The 20,886-nt window shown below is 41.2% G+C and overlaps 1 protein-coding gene across 3 annotated transcripts in view; it reads left to right on the top strand.

Annotated features, from left to right (window-relative positions):
* Positions 1-20,886, top strand: part of DENND4C (DENN domain containing 4C) — a 97,949-nt gene that overhangs the window by 11,508 nt on the left and 65,555 nt on the right. For all 3 annotated transcript variants that reach the window (XM_069962050.1, XM_069962049.1, XM_069962048.1), the window contains exon 2: positions 1,430-1,750. In XM_069962050.1, coding sequence (XP_069818151.1) covers positions 1,446-1,750 — 305 coding nt within the window. In that variant the 5' untranslated portion in view covers positions 1,430-1,445. The remainder of the gene's footprint in view (positions 1-1,429; positions 1,751-20,886) is intronic.

The raw sequence follows: 20,886 nt of genomic DNA, 5'->3' as shown, positions 1-20,886 counted from the left end.
GCGTCGGAATGACGCTGATCCCGGCTTGGCAATAGATTGCTATGGCCTGCAGCAGGCCATAGTAATCTATGACCGATCTAATCGATCTTTGCTGTGTATATACACAGCATTGATCTCTATGAGAGATCAGTGCTGTCTATATACAAGTCCCCCAGGGGGGCTTCTAGTTACAGTAAAAAAAAAAAGTGTTTTTATTAATAAAAAATCCCCTCCCCTAATAAAAGTCCAAATCACCCCCCTTTTCCCATTTTATAAATATAAATAAATAAACATATTTAGTATCGCCGCGCGCGTAATCGCCCAAACTATTAATTAATCACATTCCTGATCTCGCACGGTAAACGGCGTCAGCGCAAAAAAATTCCAAAGTGCAAAATTGCGCATTTTTGGTCGCATCAAATCCAGAAAAAATGTAATAAAAAACGATCAAAAAGTCGTATATGCGCAATCAAGGTACCGATAGAAAGAACACATCATGGCGCAAAAACTGACACCTCACACAGCCCCATAGACCAAAGGATAAAAGCGCTATAAGCCTGGGAATGGAGCGGTTTTAAGGAACGTATATTTGTTAACAATGGTTTGAATCTTTTACAGGCCATCCTGTATATATAAGTTATACATGTTATATATCATAGTAATCGTAACGACTTGAGGAACATGCATAACAAGTCAGTTTTACCATAGGACGGACGGCGTAAATGCAAAACTCCCCGAAATCAAAACAAATTCGTTTTTTTTTCAATTTGACAGTGCAAATGATTTTTTTCCAGTTTCGCAGCATATGTTATGGAAAAATAATGCCTGTCATTGCAAAGTACAATTGGTTTCCCAAAAAATAAGCGCTCATATACGTCTCTAGGTGAAAAAATGCAAGCGCTATGGACTTTTAAACTTAAAATGGAATAAGCAAAAGTGCAAAAACGAAAATAGGCTTTGACCTTAAGGGGTTAAATGTTCCACCAAGTTAACCGTCATAGCCATATAAGTGTGGTCTGGACTGGAGTGGATCTGCACTAGCACAGGCAACATTTTGACAAAAGTCGCCATTGATAAATGTGTCATGAGGACCAAAGACTAATCCAACACAATGCGTTACTCGCCTTCCTTGAAGACATACGTGAGAAGTGCTAGTTAGCAAAGAAATTGCAAATTTTCGAGCAAATGATTGCACAAAAATTTGCAACAAATTTATGTGATTCCAAACATGTAGGAGAATTATAAATTCCCTATATACTGCCTCCTTTTTATATTGCCAGCAGTGAAATATACAATTCCCTAAGTGCATTTTATTACTTCCTATACAGCTTTGGAAGCCTAACCCCAATATTTCATTTTCTAGCTTTATGCAGTTATTATCCGATTGCCTTATATTGTAATTTAACAGAAAAATTGGTGCATTTCTTAATTATTTGCTTGTATTATATAGGCAGCCATCTGCAGCGATGATGGAAGATAAAGGTCCCCGCGTAGCAGATTACTTTGTAGTGGCAGGACTAACAGAAACCTCTAAACTTCTGGACCATGATGTGGCTCGTTTGGAGAGCAAAGCAGGTCGTCCCAAAGCTCCAATCACGGATATTGTCATCATCAACCGAACAGCTGGTGAGACGGTACCAGAGGGATACACCTGTATCGAACTCACACCAAGCGGCCTCCAGGCAAATCTTAATCATGGTAGTCTGAAGAGCCCAGAACTATTCATCTGTTACAAACGTGAGAAAGGGAAGGCACCACTGATAGATATTGGGTGAGTTCTTCTGTCTGTGTTGTCACTTCTATTCTGTGTATATTGTTTCCGGGATTGATCAGCTACATTGCACAGCCATTGGGGACTGCATGAGTGCAGTGACTGCAATGTGGAAAGAAGGCCTAAGGGTAGCTTCACACACACTACAGCGCAGCGCATTTTCTTTTTTTTTTTTAAACAATATTTTATTACTGGCTTATGTAATATTTGAACATACATATTGAAAATTCATTACATATTCAAAAAGAAAGTCGCTCACAGGCGACAAAGGATTGTATCTTTACAATATCATACAGATACAATGAGCCTTTGTAATAACCTTAAAAGACATATTATCATATACAATACAACATAGTCTTACCAAAAACATAAGTAGAAAAACAGTAATTTATAATATCACCTTAAAACATGGTATAGATGTCAGATATTCAAATATGCTACCAATAGAATGGAGAGAATTGTCTTTAACAGAGAAAGGGAAAAGCTTAAGATATTTGGATTGCTCCCAGAGTTCCCTTTTGGGCGGCCATGCAATACCAATCAGTGTCCTTAAATTGATTAATGACAGAGTCTCTCTCTTCTATAGTAAAATCATGAATTAGAAATTGTGTCCATTTGGACATAAATGTTTTTGTTGATTTTTCTTTGGTGCGCAATACATCCAAAAGTTCCCAATGAAAGGTCTCCTTCAGAGCGGAGATTACCTCAGAATTGTCTGGTAGAGTATCCAGTATCCAGTGTCTTAATAAACATTTCAGGGAAACTAATAAGAGTTATATGAATTCCTTTAGAAGTAAGTAATTTAGGAGAGGGAGTAGTAGAGTCTATATCAATAAAATTAAAAAGATAACTAAGAGGGAGAAGTGGTATGGCATGGCCCCAAGTGGACAAAAGATGGAGCCGCAGAGTCCCAAAATTCCTGCACTCGCGTGCAGGCCCAGGCACAGTGAAACAAGTCTGCTTTAGGAAGTGAACATTTCGGGCAACTGTTTATGTGAGAAGTGTGGGAGTTGGAAAAAGGAATATTAAAGGCATATATAGCCTTGTGTAAAAAAGCGGAAATGTATTTCACGTAGAACCACATTAGGAGTGGCAGAATGCACTAGTTGAGATCCTCTCAATATTTGTTGGGTCAGATCCTCTAAAAAAAAATTACGGAGGACCATTTTTTGAAAAAAATTTGTCTAGATAAATTCTTTTGAGAGCGTGATCTAAGTTCTCCATATGTATGTGATAAAGAATTATGAACCAGTGGTGTTGGGAATAGATTATCAAATTCTATATCGCTTTCTGCTTCTGCTATGTCCCGCACTCTGGAAGTAAGAAATTCAATTATAGAATCGTATTGAGGTAAATTAAATGAAGACCATTTAAATCGTGTTCTGACGATATCCCATGATAAGAAAGTGTTGGAATTAGTATCCAGCAAATCCCCAACAGAAGAAACATGTGCACTCTGCCACTCTGAGTAATCTAATTTGTCTGAGTCAGGTGGGTAAAGTGGTGAATGCCACAGAGGAAATCTTTTCGATAGGCAAAAGGGTAAACCATATAATTTTCGTATCGCCTTCCATGTGGCAATGGTGTCTTTAAAGATAACACTTCTCTTAATTTCTGGGGGTAGTTCTGGTAATTTAGCATGTAGCAGGGTGGGTAAAGGCCAAGGTGCTGCTAAAGCTTTCTCAATTAAAATATTGGAGAAATATGACGTGTCCATAATCCAATCTTTAGCATGGCGAAAGAGAGCGGCTAAATTATATAATCTAATATCTGGGCATTGAGCACCACCTTTAGAAGTAGGGAGACAGAGAGTGGAATAGGCAATACGAAGGTCTCTTTGATTGCCAAATAAATTTAGTGAAATATGATTGGAGTAGGGAAACGTCAGAATGTTTGAGTAAAAGGGGTATTGTTTGCATTGGATATAACAGTTTTCCAAAACACATCATTTTGATTAAGTTGGTACAGCCTAGAATTGACAATGGTAGAGATTCCCATCTCTGGAGATCTTGTTTTATTCTCTTAATTATAGGGCGATAGTTCAGGGAATATAGTGAGGAGGGAGTTCTGCCAATCTGGATTCCAAGATAAGTAATATAGGATTTAGCGATGGAGACCCCCGCAGGACCCGAAGTAGACCTCTTATGTGGAGTTAGGTAAAGAAGTTGACTTTTATGTATATTGATTCTATACCCAGAGAAGGAACCAAAAAATTTTAAGGCATCTAATACTGCTGGAACATGTAGATCTGGGTTATCTAAATATATTAAAGTATCATCAGCAAAGCATGTAACTTTGATGACTTGGGAACCAACCCGTATGCCTGAGAAAAAGTCAGAAGAAATAAGATATCTAGCAAGAGGCTCCATCGCCAAATTGAACAATAGAGGAGATAGGGGGCAACCCTGTCTGGTACCTTTTTGTAAGGGAAAGCTATCTGAAAGGAAACCCGGGGTATGAATTCTAGCTTTCAGAGATGTGTATATTGTGGAAATAAAATCTTTGAATTGACCTGTGATAACAAATTTTGTTAAGGTCATGTCCAGCCACTCCCAGCTGATATTATCAAAAGCCTTTTCGGCGTCAATTGCCAACAGACCTGGAGAGTGGCTGGAACGACCCCCAGATTGGACACCAGACTGGGCCGCTAGTACCGTTCTTATATTAGTGACACCAGAACGTCCTTTTATAAAGCCAACTTGATGGCTGCCTATTAGTGATGGTAGGATGTCTGCCAATCTATTGGTCATAATCTTTGCCAACAATTTTAGGTCTACATTTATTAAAGAGATTGGCCTGTACGAATTAGGAGATGTCGGATCCTTCCCCTGTTTATGAAGTATTTTTATATATGCAGTATCTCCCGAGGGGAGCATGTGATGGTCAGTCAGAATAGTTTGGAAAGTAGAAAGAAGAGTGGGGGAGATGACAGAAGACATAGATTTATAAAATTCCACACTATAGCCGTCAGGGCATGGAGCTTTGTTATTTTTAAGTGTAGAGATAGTGGCAGTAATTTCCTCCAATGTGACTGGGGCGTTGAGAGAATCAAGAGAAGGTGTATCAAGAGACGGTAGAGTTAATGACTCTAGAAAGTTCTTACCAGCAGCTCGATCAAGCCTATCTTTGGAATATAGTGAGCGGTAAAATTGTTGTAAAAGTTGTGATATGACTTTAGGATCTTTTTGTATATTACCCGCTGTATCTTTGAGAGCAGGGATATGTGTAGTAGGTCTACGTCCTTTAGCAAGGTTAGCTAACATTTTCCCTGATTTATTACCATAGCGGAATAAACGGGATATGTATTGATCTCTATATATAGCATTGAGTTTTTCCTGTGCAATTTTGAAAGCTTGTCTAGCTGCTGTCCATTTAGATTTATTGTCATCTGTAGGGGAAGACAGGAAAAGAGTGTATGTAGAGCGCAGATCTTGGGAAAGTTGAAGATAGTTTTTACGTGCTTCACGTTTCTGGGCAGCCACATAAGAAATTATTTGGCCCCTTAGAACTGCTTTTGCAGTCTCCCAGAAAAGTATTGGGGATTGTGTATGTTCAGCATTGTTAGAATAAAAGTCTGACCACCATTTTTTTAATAGTTTGATAAATGACTCATCCTTAGCTAAATGAGGAGGAAATCTCCAAATAATATCGGATCCCTTCTGAAAAATATTTCTTAATTGTAAACTAACAGGGGAGTGATCCGAAATTACTATATCATGAATTTCAGAGTCTTCTACTCTGCCAAGAGAGTCTGGTGACACTAAACAGTAGTCTATTCTTGACCAGGCCGTTTGGGAGTGAGAGTAAAAAGAGTATTCTCTACCATCTGGGTGTAGATGACGCCAAGAATCAGATAGGGAGGTAGAATTAAGGAAGTTGGATAAAATATTATCTGATGAAGTATATACAGTAGGGGTCTTAGTTCTTTTTCTATCTTCAGTTGTATTAAGAACAGTATTTAGGTCTCCACCAACTATTTTAAGATTATTGTCATCTTGCAGAATGAGGTTTTCCAATTTTAAAAAAAAATCAGGTCTCTGAGTGTTCGGACCATAAACGTTATATATGCTATATTTGCCGGCTGGAGTGTCAATAAGAAGATGACATATCCTGCCTTCATCATCTTGATATTGAGATAATACCGTACAGGCTAAATTTTTATGTGTAAGAATAACTACCCCGCCTTTACGGTTAATAGCTGGTGAACCATAAACAGCACCCACCCAAAAACGTTTAAGTCTGAAATAATCCGATTCAGTTAAATGTGTTTCTTGCAATAATACTATATCGGCCCTAAGTCTCTTAAGGTGTTTCAGTATAGAAGTCCTCTTAGATGGGGAACGTAGTCCCTTAACATTCCAAGTGATTAATTTCATACAATATTAATAGAAGAGGAGGTGTTAAGAAGAGACCCTGGAAGCACAATAACATAGTGGGTAACCCTTTCAGGCAGAAAAAGAGGATAGCATGTAGCATATTCAGACAAACTAAAGGTGATATACCTAAGAATAAAACAGTTAACAATATAAACTAAGCAAATAAAGTGAGATGTGGACTTCACTTTTTTCGTATTGTCCAATGTTCGGAGCATTCGCAAACTCCGCATTATGGAGAAGAAATAAAGAGAAAGAAATAACTGGTGGAGAGGTCACATCAACCTCCGCTCCACTAAATGAGTATATATTAAAATTAAAGATATACACATCCTACCCCCTGAGAAATGTGTGAGTTGTCACAGGGAAGCAAATAAATAAAATAAAATAAAAGGAAGAGCCAGTATATAATGATTAGTACTTAAAGAAGTTGTACTTAAACCTAAAACCATACAAGGTGGAATTATACATATATATACATGCGCGCGCGCACACACACACACACACATACATATACATACATAAATACATACTTACACACAGACACACACACCACCAAATGCATTACCACCTAGACTAAAGAAAATAATAATGTAGTAACAAGGTGTCCCTAATATAGTATTTAGTCAACATATATAGGGCTATATAGAGAAAAAAATACTCAGTTTTAATGAGCAGCATAGCGTCCAACAGAATAGAGATGGAGTTCATAATCATTCCATTTTTTCTACCGTATCAGTAGGACCATCCAAACGTCGTCTCTTGTGCTTGTCTTGAATAGGTGGAGTGAGACCCTTTACATCTTTAAGGGAAGAAATGGCTTCCTCAGGAGAACTGTAAAGAGAGGCTGAACCATCCGATTTGAAAACTTTCAGTATGGCAGGATAAAGAAGAGCAAATCGTATTTGATTTTTTTTACCAATGTCGAGCAAATGTGTGCGAAAGCTTTACGTTTTTGAACCACTGCTGCGGAGTAGTCATTAAACATGAGGATTTTGTGGCCACGAATTGCAACATCAACTGTAGATTTTTTTAAAGCTTTGTAAAATGTTGTTTTTATCAGTATAATTCAGATACTTGACAATCACTTGTCTGGGTTTCTGTTCTTTTTATTTGCATCTTGCTTTTGTTCGCTGATGGGGGTCCCACACGGTGAGCTCTTTCCACAGTAATGTGACCTGGGATACCCAAGGCTTGGGGAATTTCTAGAGAACATATAGCATGTAATTGCATGGCTGGAATGGATTCAGGTAAACCTATAATACGTAAATTGTTGCGCCTAGAGCGGTTCTCTAGATCATCAGTCTTTGTTTGCAATGAAGCTGTGACATTCATATTCTGTTGTAGTTTTATTTTTGTAAAATGTATTTCATCTTCTAACAGGCTGATTCTCTCCTGAAGTTCAGTAATCTGTGAGGTATGCGTTGCTATATCTCCCTGTATGGTTGCTAGGGAGGAAACTATAGTGGCCTCAAGAGAGGATTTTATGTCATTTAATATCATTTTGGACACTTGAATTGCCAGTTCCTTTACAAGATATATTTAGTCCTGGTATTATGGTGTCACAGAGGTCCGGCACTGGGGTTTGTGAGGTATGTGTTTCCTCTGTGTGTGCCTCAGTAGCAGCACCTCGTGTCGGCGTTATCTTAGGTGTCCCTGTGACAGAGCTGTGAGGTAAATGAAGGAGGGCTTATGGGGAGGTGTATAACTGGTTCCCCGCTTAATGAAGTGGTGCCTCCGAGTCCTCGGCACTTAGAGAAGTCAGAGATGTGGTCCGGCAGGGCCGGTAATGTCAGGAGTCAGAGCGGGGAACGATATTATGAGCGGAGGGTGGAGGAGCTCACTCACACTGCTGCCATCCCATACGCGCCGGAACCGGAGGTCTTCGCAGCGCATTTTCTGCTGCGGATCCGCAGCAGATTTGATCTAAATAACTGAATATGGCATTAAATCTGCTGCGGATCCTGTACGTGTAAATGCACCCTAAGGGTAGCTTCACACGTACCAGATCTGCAGCGGATTTCACGCTGCGAGTTTGCAGCGAAATCCGCTGCGGATCCTGTAGTGTGAAGCTGAATGGGTCCCATACACGCAGTGGATCCACTCCCTGTATGGGACCCGGCCTGAGTAATGTCAGTTGGAATAGTTGCTAGGATGAGCATTTTCTTGTTATTAGGCAGTGTATACTTGCAACTAAAGCCTCGTTCAGAATAATATGAATACTCCAACAAGAAAATATGTTTTGTTAAAAGCAAGTTGTATGATGAGCAGCTGGAAGACTGTGCCGGCTAATTCATAGCAGTGTGTTATAACTTTATTTATATTCTGGGAGATCTCTGATAAGATTTCCACCATGCTTCAGCATTACATTCCTTCAGGCAGATGTAATACAGTAATGGCGCGTTTACACGGAACGATTATTATATTCGAATTTTCTCAATAATGATCGCATTTGAGTGATGATCATCTTGTGTAAACACAGCAAACGATCAAGCAATGAGTGAGAAATCATTCACTGTGAGGCTGGGTTCACACTGCGCTTTTGCAATCCGTCTTTTTCATCCGTTTTTCGCAAAAAACAGATAAAAAACTGGTGCATTTGTGTGTAGATCTGTTTTTTTTTTTTTTTTTTTTTTTTTTTTTTTTTACGGACACAAAAACGTTGCTGACACTATTTTTTTGTCCGTTAAAAAAAACTGATCCGTTAAACGTATGCTGAAAACACAGTGTGAACCCAGCCTGATCTTTTAACATGTTCTCAAATCGTGGTTGGTCGTTCGCTAAAAATTGCAGATTGGTTCGTGTAAACAGTCTTTCAAAGATTCACCCTATGTGTGAGAAGTTCCCAACAGAAACTTCATCAGTTTCTGTTGGGATGTAACGCGTAGGGTATTATGGGTTGCCACGTGTATGCTCCTCTCCCTCTTGAAATGGTGATATAACTGCTTTTTTCTGTACTTTTGTGTGTTAGAAATTTTTTTTTTTTTGCACTAGCTTATTTTGTTCATATAGTAAATTATTTTTTTCTTCTATGTTATGTGGTATTATATGGTACACACTGTGGATCATTGATTGATATAGTGGTCACACCTTCTTATTCAGCACATAGCACTTTATATGCAATAGAAGGAGGGTCTATGGGTTGTACTGTTTACCGTGTTGCAGGCCCAGGGGGTCCTTTTATTGTATGGGTCCCTCATGGTTGTGGATATTTTAAGTGTTTTTAAATAGTGTATAGGGATTTTGTTTTGTTTGTATGCCATTGTATATTTTTGTTGCTTTTTGGAACTTGTAGTAAAGTTTTCATAGTTTTGCATTTTTTGTTGTAGTGCTCCTTTTTATAACATACCTCTGTTCTTTTCTGTTGAGCTACAATTGGTTATTGGTCTGTTTATAGCAGTGATTTTCAACCTATTTTGAGCCGCGGCACACTTTTTATACTTAAAAAATCCCGGGGCACACCACCAACCAAAATGGCACAAAATGACACTAAAACAGTACATATTATACATATAGTTAATAATATAGATTCTAAATGTGTTTATACTCACTCAGTGTGAAACCTGGGCCTGTTTTCTTCTCCCCCATGCTTCTCTCCTGTGCTTCTCTCCCACATGCTTCTCTCCTGTGCTCTCCACTATACTTCTCCCCCCTACTTCTCACCTGTGCTTCTCTCCACCATACTTCTCTCCCCCATGCTTCTCTCCTGTGCTTCTCTCCCCCATGCTTCTCTCCCCCCTGCTTCTCTCCCCCCTGCTTCTCTCCCCCCTGCTTCTCTCTGCTGTTTCTCTCCCCCATCCCCATGTTTCTCTCCCCCCTGATTCTCTCCCCTGCTTCTCCCCCATTGTTTTCTCCTGTTTCATAGGGGCACCATAGTTTGGGGAACTTTCCCCGCGGCACACCCGACCATGTGTCGCGGCACACTAGTGTGCCACGGCACACTGGTTGAAAATCACTGTGTTATAGGATGCACCCAGTTTAGGGTTGTGCAGGCTCCCCTACTTTTTAATTGTCCTTTGTGTGAGATGGGCTTAAGCGATCTTAAAAACAATAGCAATAATGATTTTTCGAATGCTGATCGTTATAAAAACCAAATTGTTGCTTCAAAATCGTTAAACGATCTATTGGGCGAGTTATCGCTTCATGTAAACGGACCATTAGTCATGTCATTAGTTCTTCACATCATGCATTTTCAGGTCAGGAGGAAAACTGGCCAACTTGGGTGCATTCCCACATCCATGTTTTCAGCGGCATGTTGTGTGTTTTGTCTTTTGTTACCAGTTTGAAGCTCAAAACCAAGTAGGAGTAAAGCCAAAACACAAGGCTGGAAACATACAGAATCTAACATGCTGCGGACACTGTACTAGTAAATGTTTCCTAAAAGCACTGCCAAGTATAACACCAGCCATGCCTTACATTTGCTTAATAAAATAGTGAGCTATCTTTTGTGCATTTTTTCTCAGAACAAAGGTTTATAAATTCATGATTCATTTGACAATATTGTATTAGAAGCTGAGAGAATAATAGAGATACATAAAATAGGCAGTAAAAATGGTTTACCCATCTGAGATGCTTCAGCAAACGGTGTAGCCCCATATGCCAAGCTATTAATGTACCTCCATAAGCTATGTAAGTAGGGTAACACAGTGCTACATTGTGTGCGTAAGGCACATTAAAGTCAATGGGAGTTACACAAATTGCATAACTCGCTGACTTCAGTGGTTTTCAGATTCCCGGCCACCTGGGGGTCTAGGAAGCCCTCGGTCTGAAGGTAGGTGCTGCACCTGGGACTTGCATCTAGGGAACACATATGACATATTCTGTGGATATGCCAGAAGTGTCCCAGATTGGTATACCACTTTAAAGCTGACCTGTCAGCAGAATTATGCTGGCTAAGGCTAGAGTGCAATAGGGTGATCACCCTGCATCAGGAGATATAACTCCTACTTCAGTCTGTCACTCCAGTGCTGATAGCTTAAAGGCCTGAAACACACTCTCCTCTCTGCGCAATGAATTGACACGTCAATTCTTTGAACGGAGAGCGGCAGGAGTGAAGGCACATGCACCCTCCCATTGAGATACTGCAGGACACTGAGCGTTGCAGAATTCTGCCGTTTTTGCTCAGTGTTAACAGGGCCTTACACAGACAAATATGCAATGGAAGTAGTTTTTTTTTTCTCCCTGTTGAGACTGAAAAAACACACAACAGTTTTTTGGAAAACTGCCACTGCACTTTTTGCCAAAACAAGAAGTGGATTCAAATGGGATGGAAAATTTAAAGGGAGGACTTTTACTTTTCATTTCTGTTGGATCCCCTTCTAGTGGGTCAAAACAGTGGCAGTTTAAAAAAAAAAAGAAAAAACTTGTGTGTGTGTTTCCAGCCCAAAGAACAGCTATCAGCGAGTGAGGGTTTGCTTGCTCATCTGCTAATTGCTGGCTTTATTACACGGAGAGATATCTACATGGGGAGCACAGATTGAAATAAGAGGATCTTCTGTATCAGAACAATAAACTTTATTGTACACTGCCTTTAAAATGTTACTGTCACTTCAGGTGACTTTTTTTCAATATAAGCTGTTCTGTGTGTGGACATGAGGAGCAGTACTAGTATAAGGGGTTTGAAAGCCGGGGTTACCACCCAGCAAATGGGTTCGCTTTAAATGGGAAAAACTGGCTTGAGTCTTGTTTGTCCTGTTTATTAATATTTATGGGTTCTTTGTACTTATTTTCCATGTATTCTGTATATATGCCCTACATGTTTAGATGTAAGGAAGGATTTAAAGCGGGACTATCAGCAGGTTCGGGCCAGTAAACCTGCTGATATGAGCCAGCCTCTATTTACCTCAGGATTCCAGGGCTGTAAGTCATATTTCTTTGCGGTCCGGTATAGTGTAGTACTCGGCTAGTTACTGATATGCTAATTAGGAGTTCGAGAGCATTTGGGGCGTTCCCCATGCTCCCAGAGCACCCGCTCGGCCCCCCTAGCCTCCCTCTTTTCAGTCCGCCCACTATGAATATTCATATATGTATAGCTAGGCCGCTTATAAAGGGCTGCTTCCTGCACATGCGCCATAACAAGCGGCCTAGCTATGCATATATGAGTATGCATAGTGGGCGGGCTGGGAGGAGGCAGGCTACGGGGGCCGAGTGGATGCTCCGGGAGCATGGGGGATGCCCCAAATGCTCTCACATCGCTAATTAGCATAGCAGCTACTAGCTGAGAACTGCGCTATACCGGACTACACAGAAATATGACTTACAGCCCTGGAATCCTGAGGTAAATAGCGGCTGGCTCGTATCAGCAGGTTCACTGGCCTAAACCTGCTGATAGTGTCGCTTTAAAGAGGTATCCCGACTTACAGGAACCGGAAGCATGTGAGGTGTATTTACATGTGACATTCTTTGGGATTTAAAGTGTACCTGTCATGAAGAGCTGATGCCAGATCAGTGGTGAATTCCTTCTTTTCTTCTGCAAAGCGGGCCTCCATGGATTCCAACACGCTATGCAACCACAATGCGCACAACCCCCGTTGGATTATGTGAGCGTTGCTTGCATTACGGTCTCATTGCTGTGTAACATAGCCCTCAGCTGTTGGCTGTTGCAAAGTTCAAAAATTTTGTTTTCTTTCTAAGCTCAAGAGTTGTAGAGGTGGTGCTAATCTGCAATACGCATGATAACTTGTCTTTATGTATGATAATGTTTTTGGCTGACAGATATTGATGGTGTTATGAGACAAGTGTTATGTTTTATCTCCCTACCTACTATCTTTCCATGTCAATAGCTCTGCGGATGATATAGCGCTAACAGATTCCCCTAAGATTTATGGTTATGATTGTAAAGTAGTTGTCTGTATCTTTACACAATGAGATATTGGTGGTAGAAAGGCAGACATAGCCCATCCACCATAACACGTTCCTGTTGTTGGTACCAAGCAAGTATTAAAGGCAATAGTAAGCTGTGGAATAGCTGAACTTTGCCTAATTCTAAGGGTACTATTACATGAAGCGATTTTTCAACGATAAGCGTTCTCAAACGACCGCTATTGCGAACGACCTGAAATCGTTCGCCCAATTACACGGAAAGATGATCGTTACTTAAGATCATTCTTGCGGTCATCTTGTCTTCTTCCATGCGAATGATTTGCGAACGAGCAACAATAAAAATAGGTCCAAATTCTGTCAAACAACTAACGATTTCTCGTTGGTCGTTTAATCGTTGTCTGCTATTACACCAAACTATTATCGTTCAGATCCGAACGATCTAACGATTTTTCGAACAATAATCGTCCCGTGTAATAGGGCCCTAATTGACTTGTAGCTGCTTTTAACTAAACTGGTGTTCAGAGTAGATGGGGCATAATACAATTTGGAAAGAGGGAACAGCTATCAGGCTCATTTCACTTGGTGGTATCATAAGCCCTGCCATTCCTCTAAAGGTGCCTATATACCTTCAATAAACTGTCGGTCCAACAATTGTTCAGCTGACGGCTATCTCTCCCGTCCTCCCCATACACATTAGCATTTGGCATGGCTGAATGTTCCTGTGTCTTTATGAGGAGGTAGGGGAAAGCCACCAGAGAGTGACTTATCTTTCTAAGAATAAAGGGGCATTCCATCAGACCTGGAAATCTTGGGAGGTTGCCATACAATTTACACTGATAACTGCTCCCACAGTTACATATAAATTGTATGGGGACCTAAAGAAACGCCTATCTGGTCGGAGGTTTCTCTAAACTGAGGTAAACACATTCCAGCTGTTTTTTTTCTAAAATGCTTGTACTGTAGGTTAGGAAATGCCAAAGGGTCCTTGAGAATCACAGTTTTAGTTAGGGCAAATATAAATTTTACAATGAAAAAAGGACTATGCTGAATATCTCGGCTGAGTGCATAATAGAAGATGCTAAAATCATTGAACTTTTTTTGTTTTTATTTACTTGGAATTTTAGTGAAGATTTGATGATAAAATTAATGAAGATTGTTAGAATAAGGGGCAGAAGAGCTTGCCTGAGCATTTATTCCCATTTCCTCAGAAAGCTGAGTGTGTACAGATGCGTTGAAAATCAGAGATGATCACTCAGTCCGTACTCCGTGCACTCCTCTTTCTGAAGAAAACTGAGCAGAAAAGAAGAGACAAGTGCTTAGGTATGCCTTTCGTGGCAGAAATTGTCTGAAAGTTTAGGTACACTTTTTAATGTTGATTTTTTTTTTTTTTTTTTAAGGGAGACTGTCAGCAGGTATCAGTGCAGTATGCAGTGTGAACCATGGGCAGCATAAAATTCTAACATCACTGCTAACTAAGTTTTCTTCTGGAACTTAGTTTTAGGATGCCCACACACATGTGTATTATGACTATTTGTGTGATTGTGTAAAGGCTACAGTGATTGCCATTGATTGTGGCATCTATACAGGATAATGACCAGCATCAGAGAGATTGCTGATGCCGGTCATGAACAGTGTGTGTTGGCAGCCGTTCCTCCTTGTTTTTTGCACTCATCATTCACTTGCAGTTCACGGCAAAATCTGTCTTCAGTGACAGTTATCAGCTGAGGGGGATTAGTTTTATGTAGCCCAAAGAAGTTCATGGAGAGGGAAGGAGAAAAGGGTCATAGGCAGAATGAGAGAGGAAGAAAGAGACTAATGTAGCTTTTAGTAAGTGTTATATTTCACCCCAGTTCTTGGTTGAAGGGTACTCCAGCGGGAAAAAAAAATGTTTTCAAATCAAATGGTGTCAGAAAGCTATACACATGACTGGCATCAGCACCTGGCTTACTAGGGCAAGTGCTGCATCCCCACTCATCATCATACATGGCAGGTTGAGGCCATCAGGGCCATCACTGTATGGCTATGTTCCCATGGACGTACTGATAAGTGCTAACAACCATGTTGTTAGCGCTTATCAGTGCATTGTGGAAACAAAGCCTGTATCGAGTCATATACTGTAGCCTTAACATGCGATGTATTCAACATACAATAGCCTCCCAGAGGGGATTGGAGCACAGGTGACTGAAGCTTTTATACTGTGTTATATCCCAGCAGCACTACAGGTCTGCAGACAGACAGTCTCTGCCCTGTTGTCTGCGATGTTTGACACCCCCCCCCCCCTTGTCAGGCTGAGCAACACTTAAAGGGGTACTCTGGCGCTGATTTAAAAAAACAAAAAAAAAAAAATTGATCAATCAAACATAGTTTTTACATTTACCATCCCTCCGGAGTCTGTTTGAATTTCCCGCTGTTTGCAGGTCCCTGAAGCTCCAGTTGGTGGCTTCATTTATTCTTTACTTCCTGGTTTGGGTATTCCCATGATGCACTTTGTCTCCTGTGATGTCTAACTGACTCTATAAAACTGTTAGATGGCTTACATCTTGTTCAGCCAATCAGAGCCCAGCAACCTGAGTATCTGACAAAGGGAGGCTGGCTTAACAGGGCTTAGACCTGCCTCCCTCTTGATGATGTCATTGTCACAAAATGGCACAGACAAGCGTGGGGTCAACAGTCATCAGGTGAGAATGAGTTTACTTCACTTCCTGGTGGGGGTTTGGGGGGGGGGAGATAGGTGATTGAAGCATATTACACAGTTATATAACTTTGTAATGTGTTTCAATTACTGGGAAAAGGCTTTTTTGCTGGAGTACCCCTTTAAGCGGTGGAATCCGTGGCAAGTTATTGCATGATTTCCGTTATGTGCACGTACATGTAAGGGCACACAAAGACCTGGAGCCAACCCTTGCTATACAGAATACTAAATTGCTTCTATTTAAAAAATCTCAAGTCTTCCTGTACTTATCAGGTGCTGTATGTCCTGCTGGAATTGGGGTGTTTTCCAGTCTGACACAGTGCTCTCTGCTGTCATCTCTGTCTGTGACAGGAACTGCCCAGAGAAGTAGCAAATCCCCATAGAAAATCGCTCCTGCACAGTTCCTGTCACAGACGGATATGGCAGCAGAGAGTACCATGTCAGACTGAAAAGAATACACCACTTCCTTAGGACATACAGCAGCTGATAAGTCCTGGAAGACTTGAGATTTTTTTAATAGAAGTTATTTACACATGTATATAACTTTCTGACACCAGATGATTTAAAAACTGCAGAAAGGAAAACTGGTAAATAATGGCAGATGCAAATCTTGTAAAGTCCCGAAATACAGTGGTTAAGTGCTTGTTCACACCATAATTTGCTCTTCTATGTCACATGTACATTGGCATCCTGTAACAATCTGATGCTGACGTGTACATGTGCATACTGGCCCAGTTAACTTTAATGACCCGAACTGTAGACTTCGTTTGGGCCATTTCCCGCAGAGTCCTTCAAAGTAAACATATACATGTGGGAAATTACCCAAATATTGGGGGAAATATATCAAGCATTGTTACAATAGGAATGTTCACAGCTCCGCTTTCATTTTACCAAAGCTTATGAATATATAATATAATATAATATATTTGAAACCTGAGTTGTGATTGGGTGTCATAGGCAACAAAAGACAATTTCACTGTAGTGGTGCGTTTACACAGGCAGATTTATCTGAGAGATTTTTGAAGCCAAAGCCAGGAACAGACCATAAACAGAGAATGGGTCATAAAGGAACGACTGAGATTTCTCCTCTCTTCAAATCCATTCCTGACTTTGGCTTCCAAAATCTGTCAAATAAATCTACCTGTGTAAACGCACCATAAGACTGCTTGATGAATCTCCCCTATAGTCATGAGAACGGCCCCTGTTGTACCCACCTGCATTATTTAAAAAAGTTTTCTCACTAAGGGTCCGTTTACACAGAAAGATTATCTGACAGATTATCTGCCAAAAATTTGAAGCCAAAGCCAGGACTGGATTTGAAAAGAGGAAAAATCTCAGGCTTTCCTTTATGACCTGATCTCTGTTAATAGTCTCTTTGGCAGATAATCTGTCAGGTAATCTTTCTGTGTAAATGGACCCTAATAGTGCAGCAGACCTGGCTGCACTCCTGGTCCCCTGCCCTATTAGAATCCTACAGCAGGTTACGTCTATCTAACCTGCTTCCAGATGCACTGTAGGATATGTGTTCTGTTGCATGCTGTCTCCTGATTAAAAAGTTAAAAACAAAACTGAGTTTCCTGTGGAACAAACACCCAGATCCTTTCTGCATTTTGTAGTGCTGTAGAGGAAGCTTTCGCTTTGTGTTTCATTGCAAGACTTCCTCTGTCAAACTAGCAGTTTTGGCTTATGATCCAGTACAGCTTATCTTATACCTCTACAGTGTAACGGCCACAGCCCTATCGGCTGCATTATCTGCTCGGTACATTTAACCTCTTACAGTTGGTCGGAAGTTTCCATACTTTAGGGCTCTATTACACTGAGCGATTATTGCCGAATCACAGCTCTTCGGGCAGATATTATTCTGTGTCCTAAAGACAACAATAGGCCGATCATCAGCTGATCGATGTCTTTTAACATTTTTAAAAATCATTGGCTGCTGACTGCACATTGCTATGTGTAAAAGTTATGCGCGGCAGATGGCCGTTCAGTCAATTACTAGCAGAGACAGGACAGCAGCAGTGATTAGCTGAACAGCCTGTCACTTATGAGACTACTTTAGAAACTTCAGCAAAAGCTTTGGTGATCAGGGAAAAGGCAGCAAGTCACTGGGGGAGCCTGGACAGGTAAGTATAACTTTATTGTTTTTTGTATAAAGCAAGGGTTGCACTTACATCAGCAAGGGCTGCACAGGCATCATTAGTGAACAATTTTCAAGCCGTGTAATAGGCTCTGTAAGCAAGTGCCGATCTAGTAGATGAGCACTCATTTACAGCTTTCATCGGGCCATGTAATCCCACCCTTAGCCATGTTCATTATTATATTTATTATATATTTAAGTGCTGGGGAAGGGGAGGATAAAAGAAATAACATGCTCTTACCTCTCCGTCTTCAGTTCTGGTGGCCACATACGACCTATGCGGTCCCCAGGTCCTTTGCTGCTTCCTGTTCTGAGTGGGAACCCAGGTCATGATGTGTCAGGTCCACTCAGCCCGTCGTGCACAGTGCTGTCACTTTTCACAAAACTGCCCCCCATCACTGGAGGTACTCTTTAACCCCTTTCCGCATCAGCATGTAACTGTACGTCCTGATGCGGATGGGGGCGTTCAGAGAGGGGTCGCGTGGCAACCCCGCTTTGAACCGGCGCGTTCCCGGGTGCTATATGCAGCCCAGGACTGCGGGTATTAGCGGGTGCCACGCCCGCGACTGCGACGTTCGCTAATTATACATTTAAATGCAGCTGTCAAAACTGACACAGATCCTAGCTCGGCAGGATCGCCCAAACTATTAAATTAAACTTAATTTCAACTATTAAATATTCCTAATCTCGTAAACAGTGTAAGCGCAAAAACCCGACAAAGTGCAAAATTGCTGATTTCTTGTCACATCCAATCCAGAAAAATTGTAAAAAAAAGTCGCATATAGAAAGTACAGATAATGGCGCAAAAAATGACACCTTACACAGCCCCATAGACCAGATAAAAGTGTTATAAGGCTGGGAATAGAGCAATTTTAAAAACATTTTTTTTTTTTTTTTTAAAGGTTTTAATTTTTTAAAAGCAGTCAGATAAAATAAAGTTACAGTATATAAATTACATATCGTTGTAATCATACTGACTTGAGGAACATAGATAACATGTCAGTTTTACTAAAGAACGAATGGCATAAACATGACACCTCCCCAAAATGAAAACCTATTCCTTTTTTTTTTTTTCAATTTCACTGCACAAATAAGTCTGCCATAGCAAAGTACAATTAGTGGCGCAATTGACAACGGCTAATGTGGGTCTGTAGGTAAAAAAATGCAAGTGCTTTGGCCTTTTAAATACAAGGGCGATAAAACGAAAGAGCAAAAATAAAAATTAGCCCTGTCCTGAAGGGGTTAAAGTGCCCCGCCGTCGCAGCCCCTATCCCGGCCACATCCCCCCCCCATCAGCCCGTCTCCGGCCCGCCGCTGCGAGCATACGTTACCTGCTCGGCGGCGCGGCTGCAGTGAGGCTCCCGGCTCCGGTCCCGCTCAGCTGATCTGAGCGGGACCGGAGCCGGCAGCCTCACTGCAGCTGCGCCGCCGAGCAGGTACTGTATGCTCTCGGCGGCGGGCTGGGGGTGGGCTGATGGGGGGGATGTGGCCGGGATGCGATGGCGGGGCTGCGGGCACCAGGGAGTTAAAGCACATATTCACAGCGGGATGTCAATCCCGCTGCAAATATGTGCTATCATAGGGGTTAATTGATATTGGATCTGCAGCGGTTCTCGCTTCGAATCCGCAGAAGTGAGATCCACTGTGGATCCGGTAGGTGTGAAGGCACCCTTATAATAGATTTCTTGGTGCTTGCTTTCCATGGTTGGTGGCCGCACCGCTCTGTAGGCCCCACTGCTCTGTGACGTCATTGTTGTTTAGGCCCTGCTCCATCTACGGCCATTGGAATGAGCCGACCTAGAGGGGGTTGGGCCTAGACCTCTAGGCAGGCCCACTCCTATGGCCGCTGAAGGGGCGGGGCCTAGACAGTGATGATGTCATTGAGGGGTGGGGCTTACAGAGCCGATTTGGGCGGGGGCAAGTGGCGCTGCGGCCGTGAAGCCAGGTGGCATAATCCACCAATGATAAAAAAAAAAGCCCTTTTTGCTGAACCAAGCACCAAGAAATCTTTTATAAAGTAAGATTTACAGGCTTTACAGCTGTGTAGTCCTCATACAGAAAGGGGGTGATAGTGTCACTTTAAGTTCACTGTTTGTTAAAGTTTACTTTATTTTTTTTAAGTATCTGACAAATAACTGCAGTGGAAACCATAAATGTGATTTGGAGGCTAAAAGTTGGAGAGAAAATGTAAAGATGGCAAGCAGGCATGAGTGCAACATTTTTGTCCATTTTTTAAAGTTATACAGGTTGGATATGAGTAATTCGTACAAGATGTCAAAGGGTTTTATGTGTTGCATATCCTGGACATAAGCTTGACAACATAACAATCACTGCTCCACACTCATTTTAGTAATCACCTTTCCTCATCCTCCCATATTACACGGCTGTGATCCAGAATAATTAGGTGTGCACCTGCTGTGTAGAGACCCTTTAACCCCTGTATCCTGGAAACAGAGCATTGGACATAAGCAAGGACTGGTATTCTGCCAAGGCGTCCTCCTCATTTGTGGGTTATTTTTAAAGTGCATAACCCTGGAGACCATTGTACTGCAGATTAGCTATTGATGTGGCTGAACACTCAGTTTGACAGTTTAGAATAGATCAATTGGCAAAGTGTATATGTGCGTGTGTGTATAATATATATATGTGTGTGTGTGTGCGCGTTGGTATCCGTTTACATTCTAAAAATTAAGACTTAACAGTAGATGAATTGAAGCAATAAAACTAATCTTTGTCTATATGTGTGTATGAAATATATCAGATATATGCAGCAGAGTACTGTAAATTGTCAGTTTAAGATTCTGGGTAAAGCCGGTGCTAAAGTAAAAGATAAGACTCATAGAGATGGCAATAAAGAACGGGCCCACAGTGAAGACTCTCTCTGTAATTGCTTTGCCATAAAAATTACTGTAGTTTTACAAAAAGTGTGTGACGTTGGCCAACCCTTTCAAAGAGGCATTGTCACAATTTATAATAGAGGTTGTGATTGCAAGTACCTTCGTAATATACATGTTTGTTTTTAAATTTCCAATGTTTAAATGAACCTTAAAGGGGTTATCCAGCGTGGGGGCACTTTTTGGGGGGCACCGGGGAGGAGGTGGCTAAAAATAAA

Source organism: Dendropsophus ebraccatus, chromosome 3, assembly GCF_027789765.1.
Source record: "Dendropsophus ebraccatus isolate aDenEbr1 chromosome 3, aDenEbr1.pat, whole genome shotgun sequence".
NCBI lineage: Eukaryota > Metazoa > Chordata > Amphibia > Anura > Hylidae > Dendropsophus > Dendropsophus ebraccatus.
Note: the sequence above shows the minus strand (reverse complement) of the source record. Positions and strands in the feature narration are given on the sequence as shown.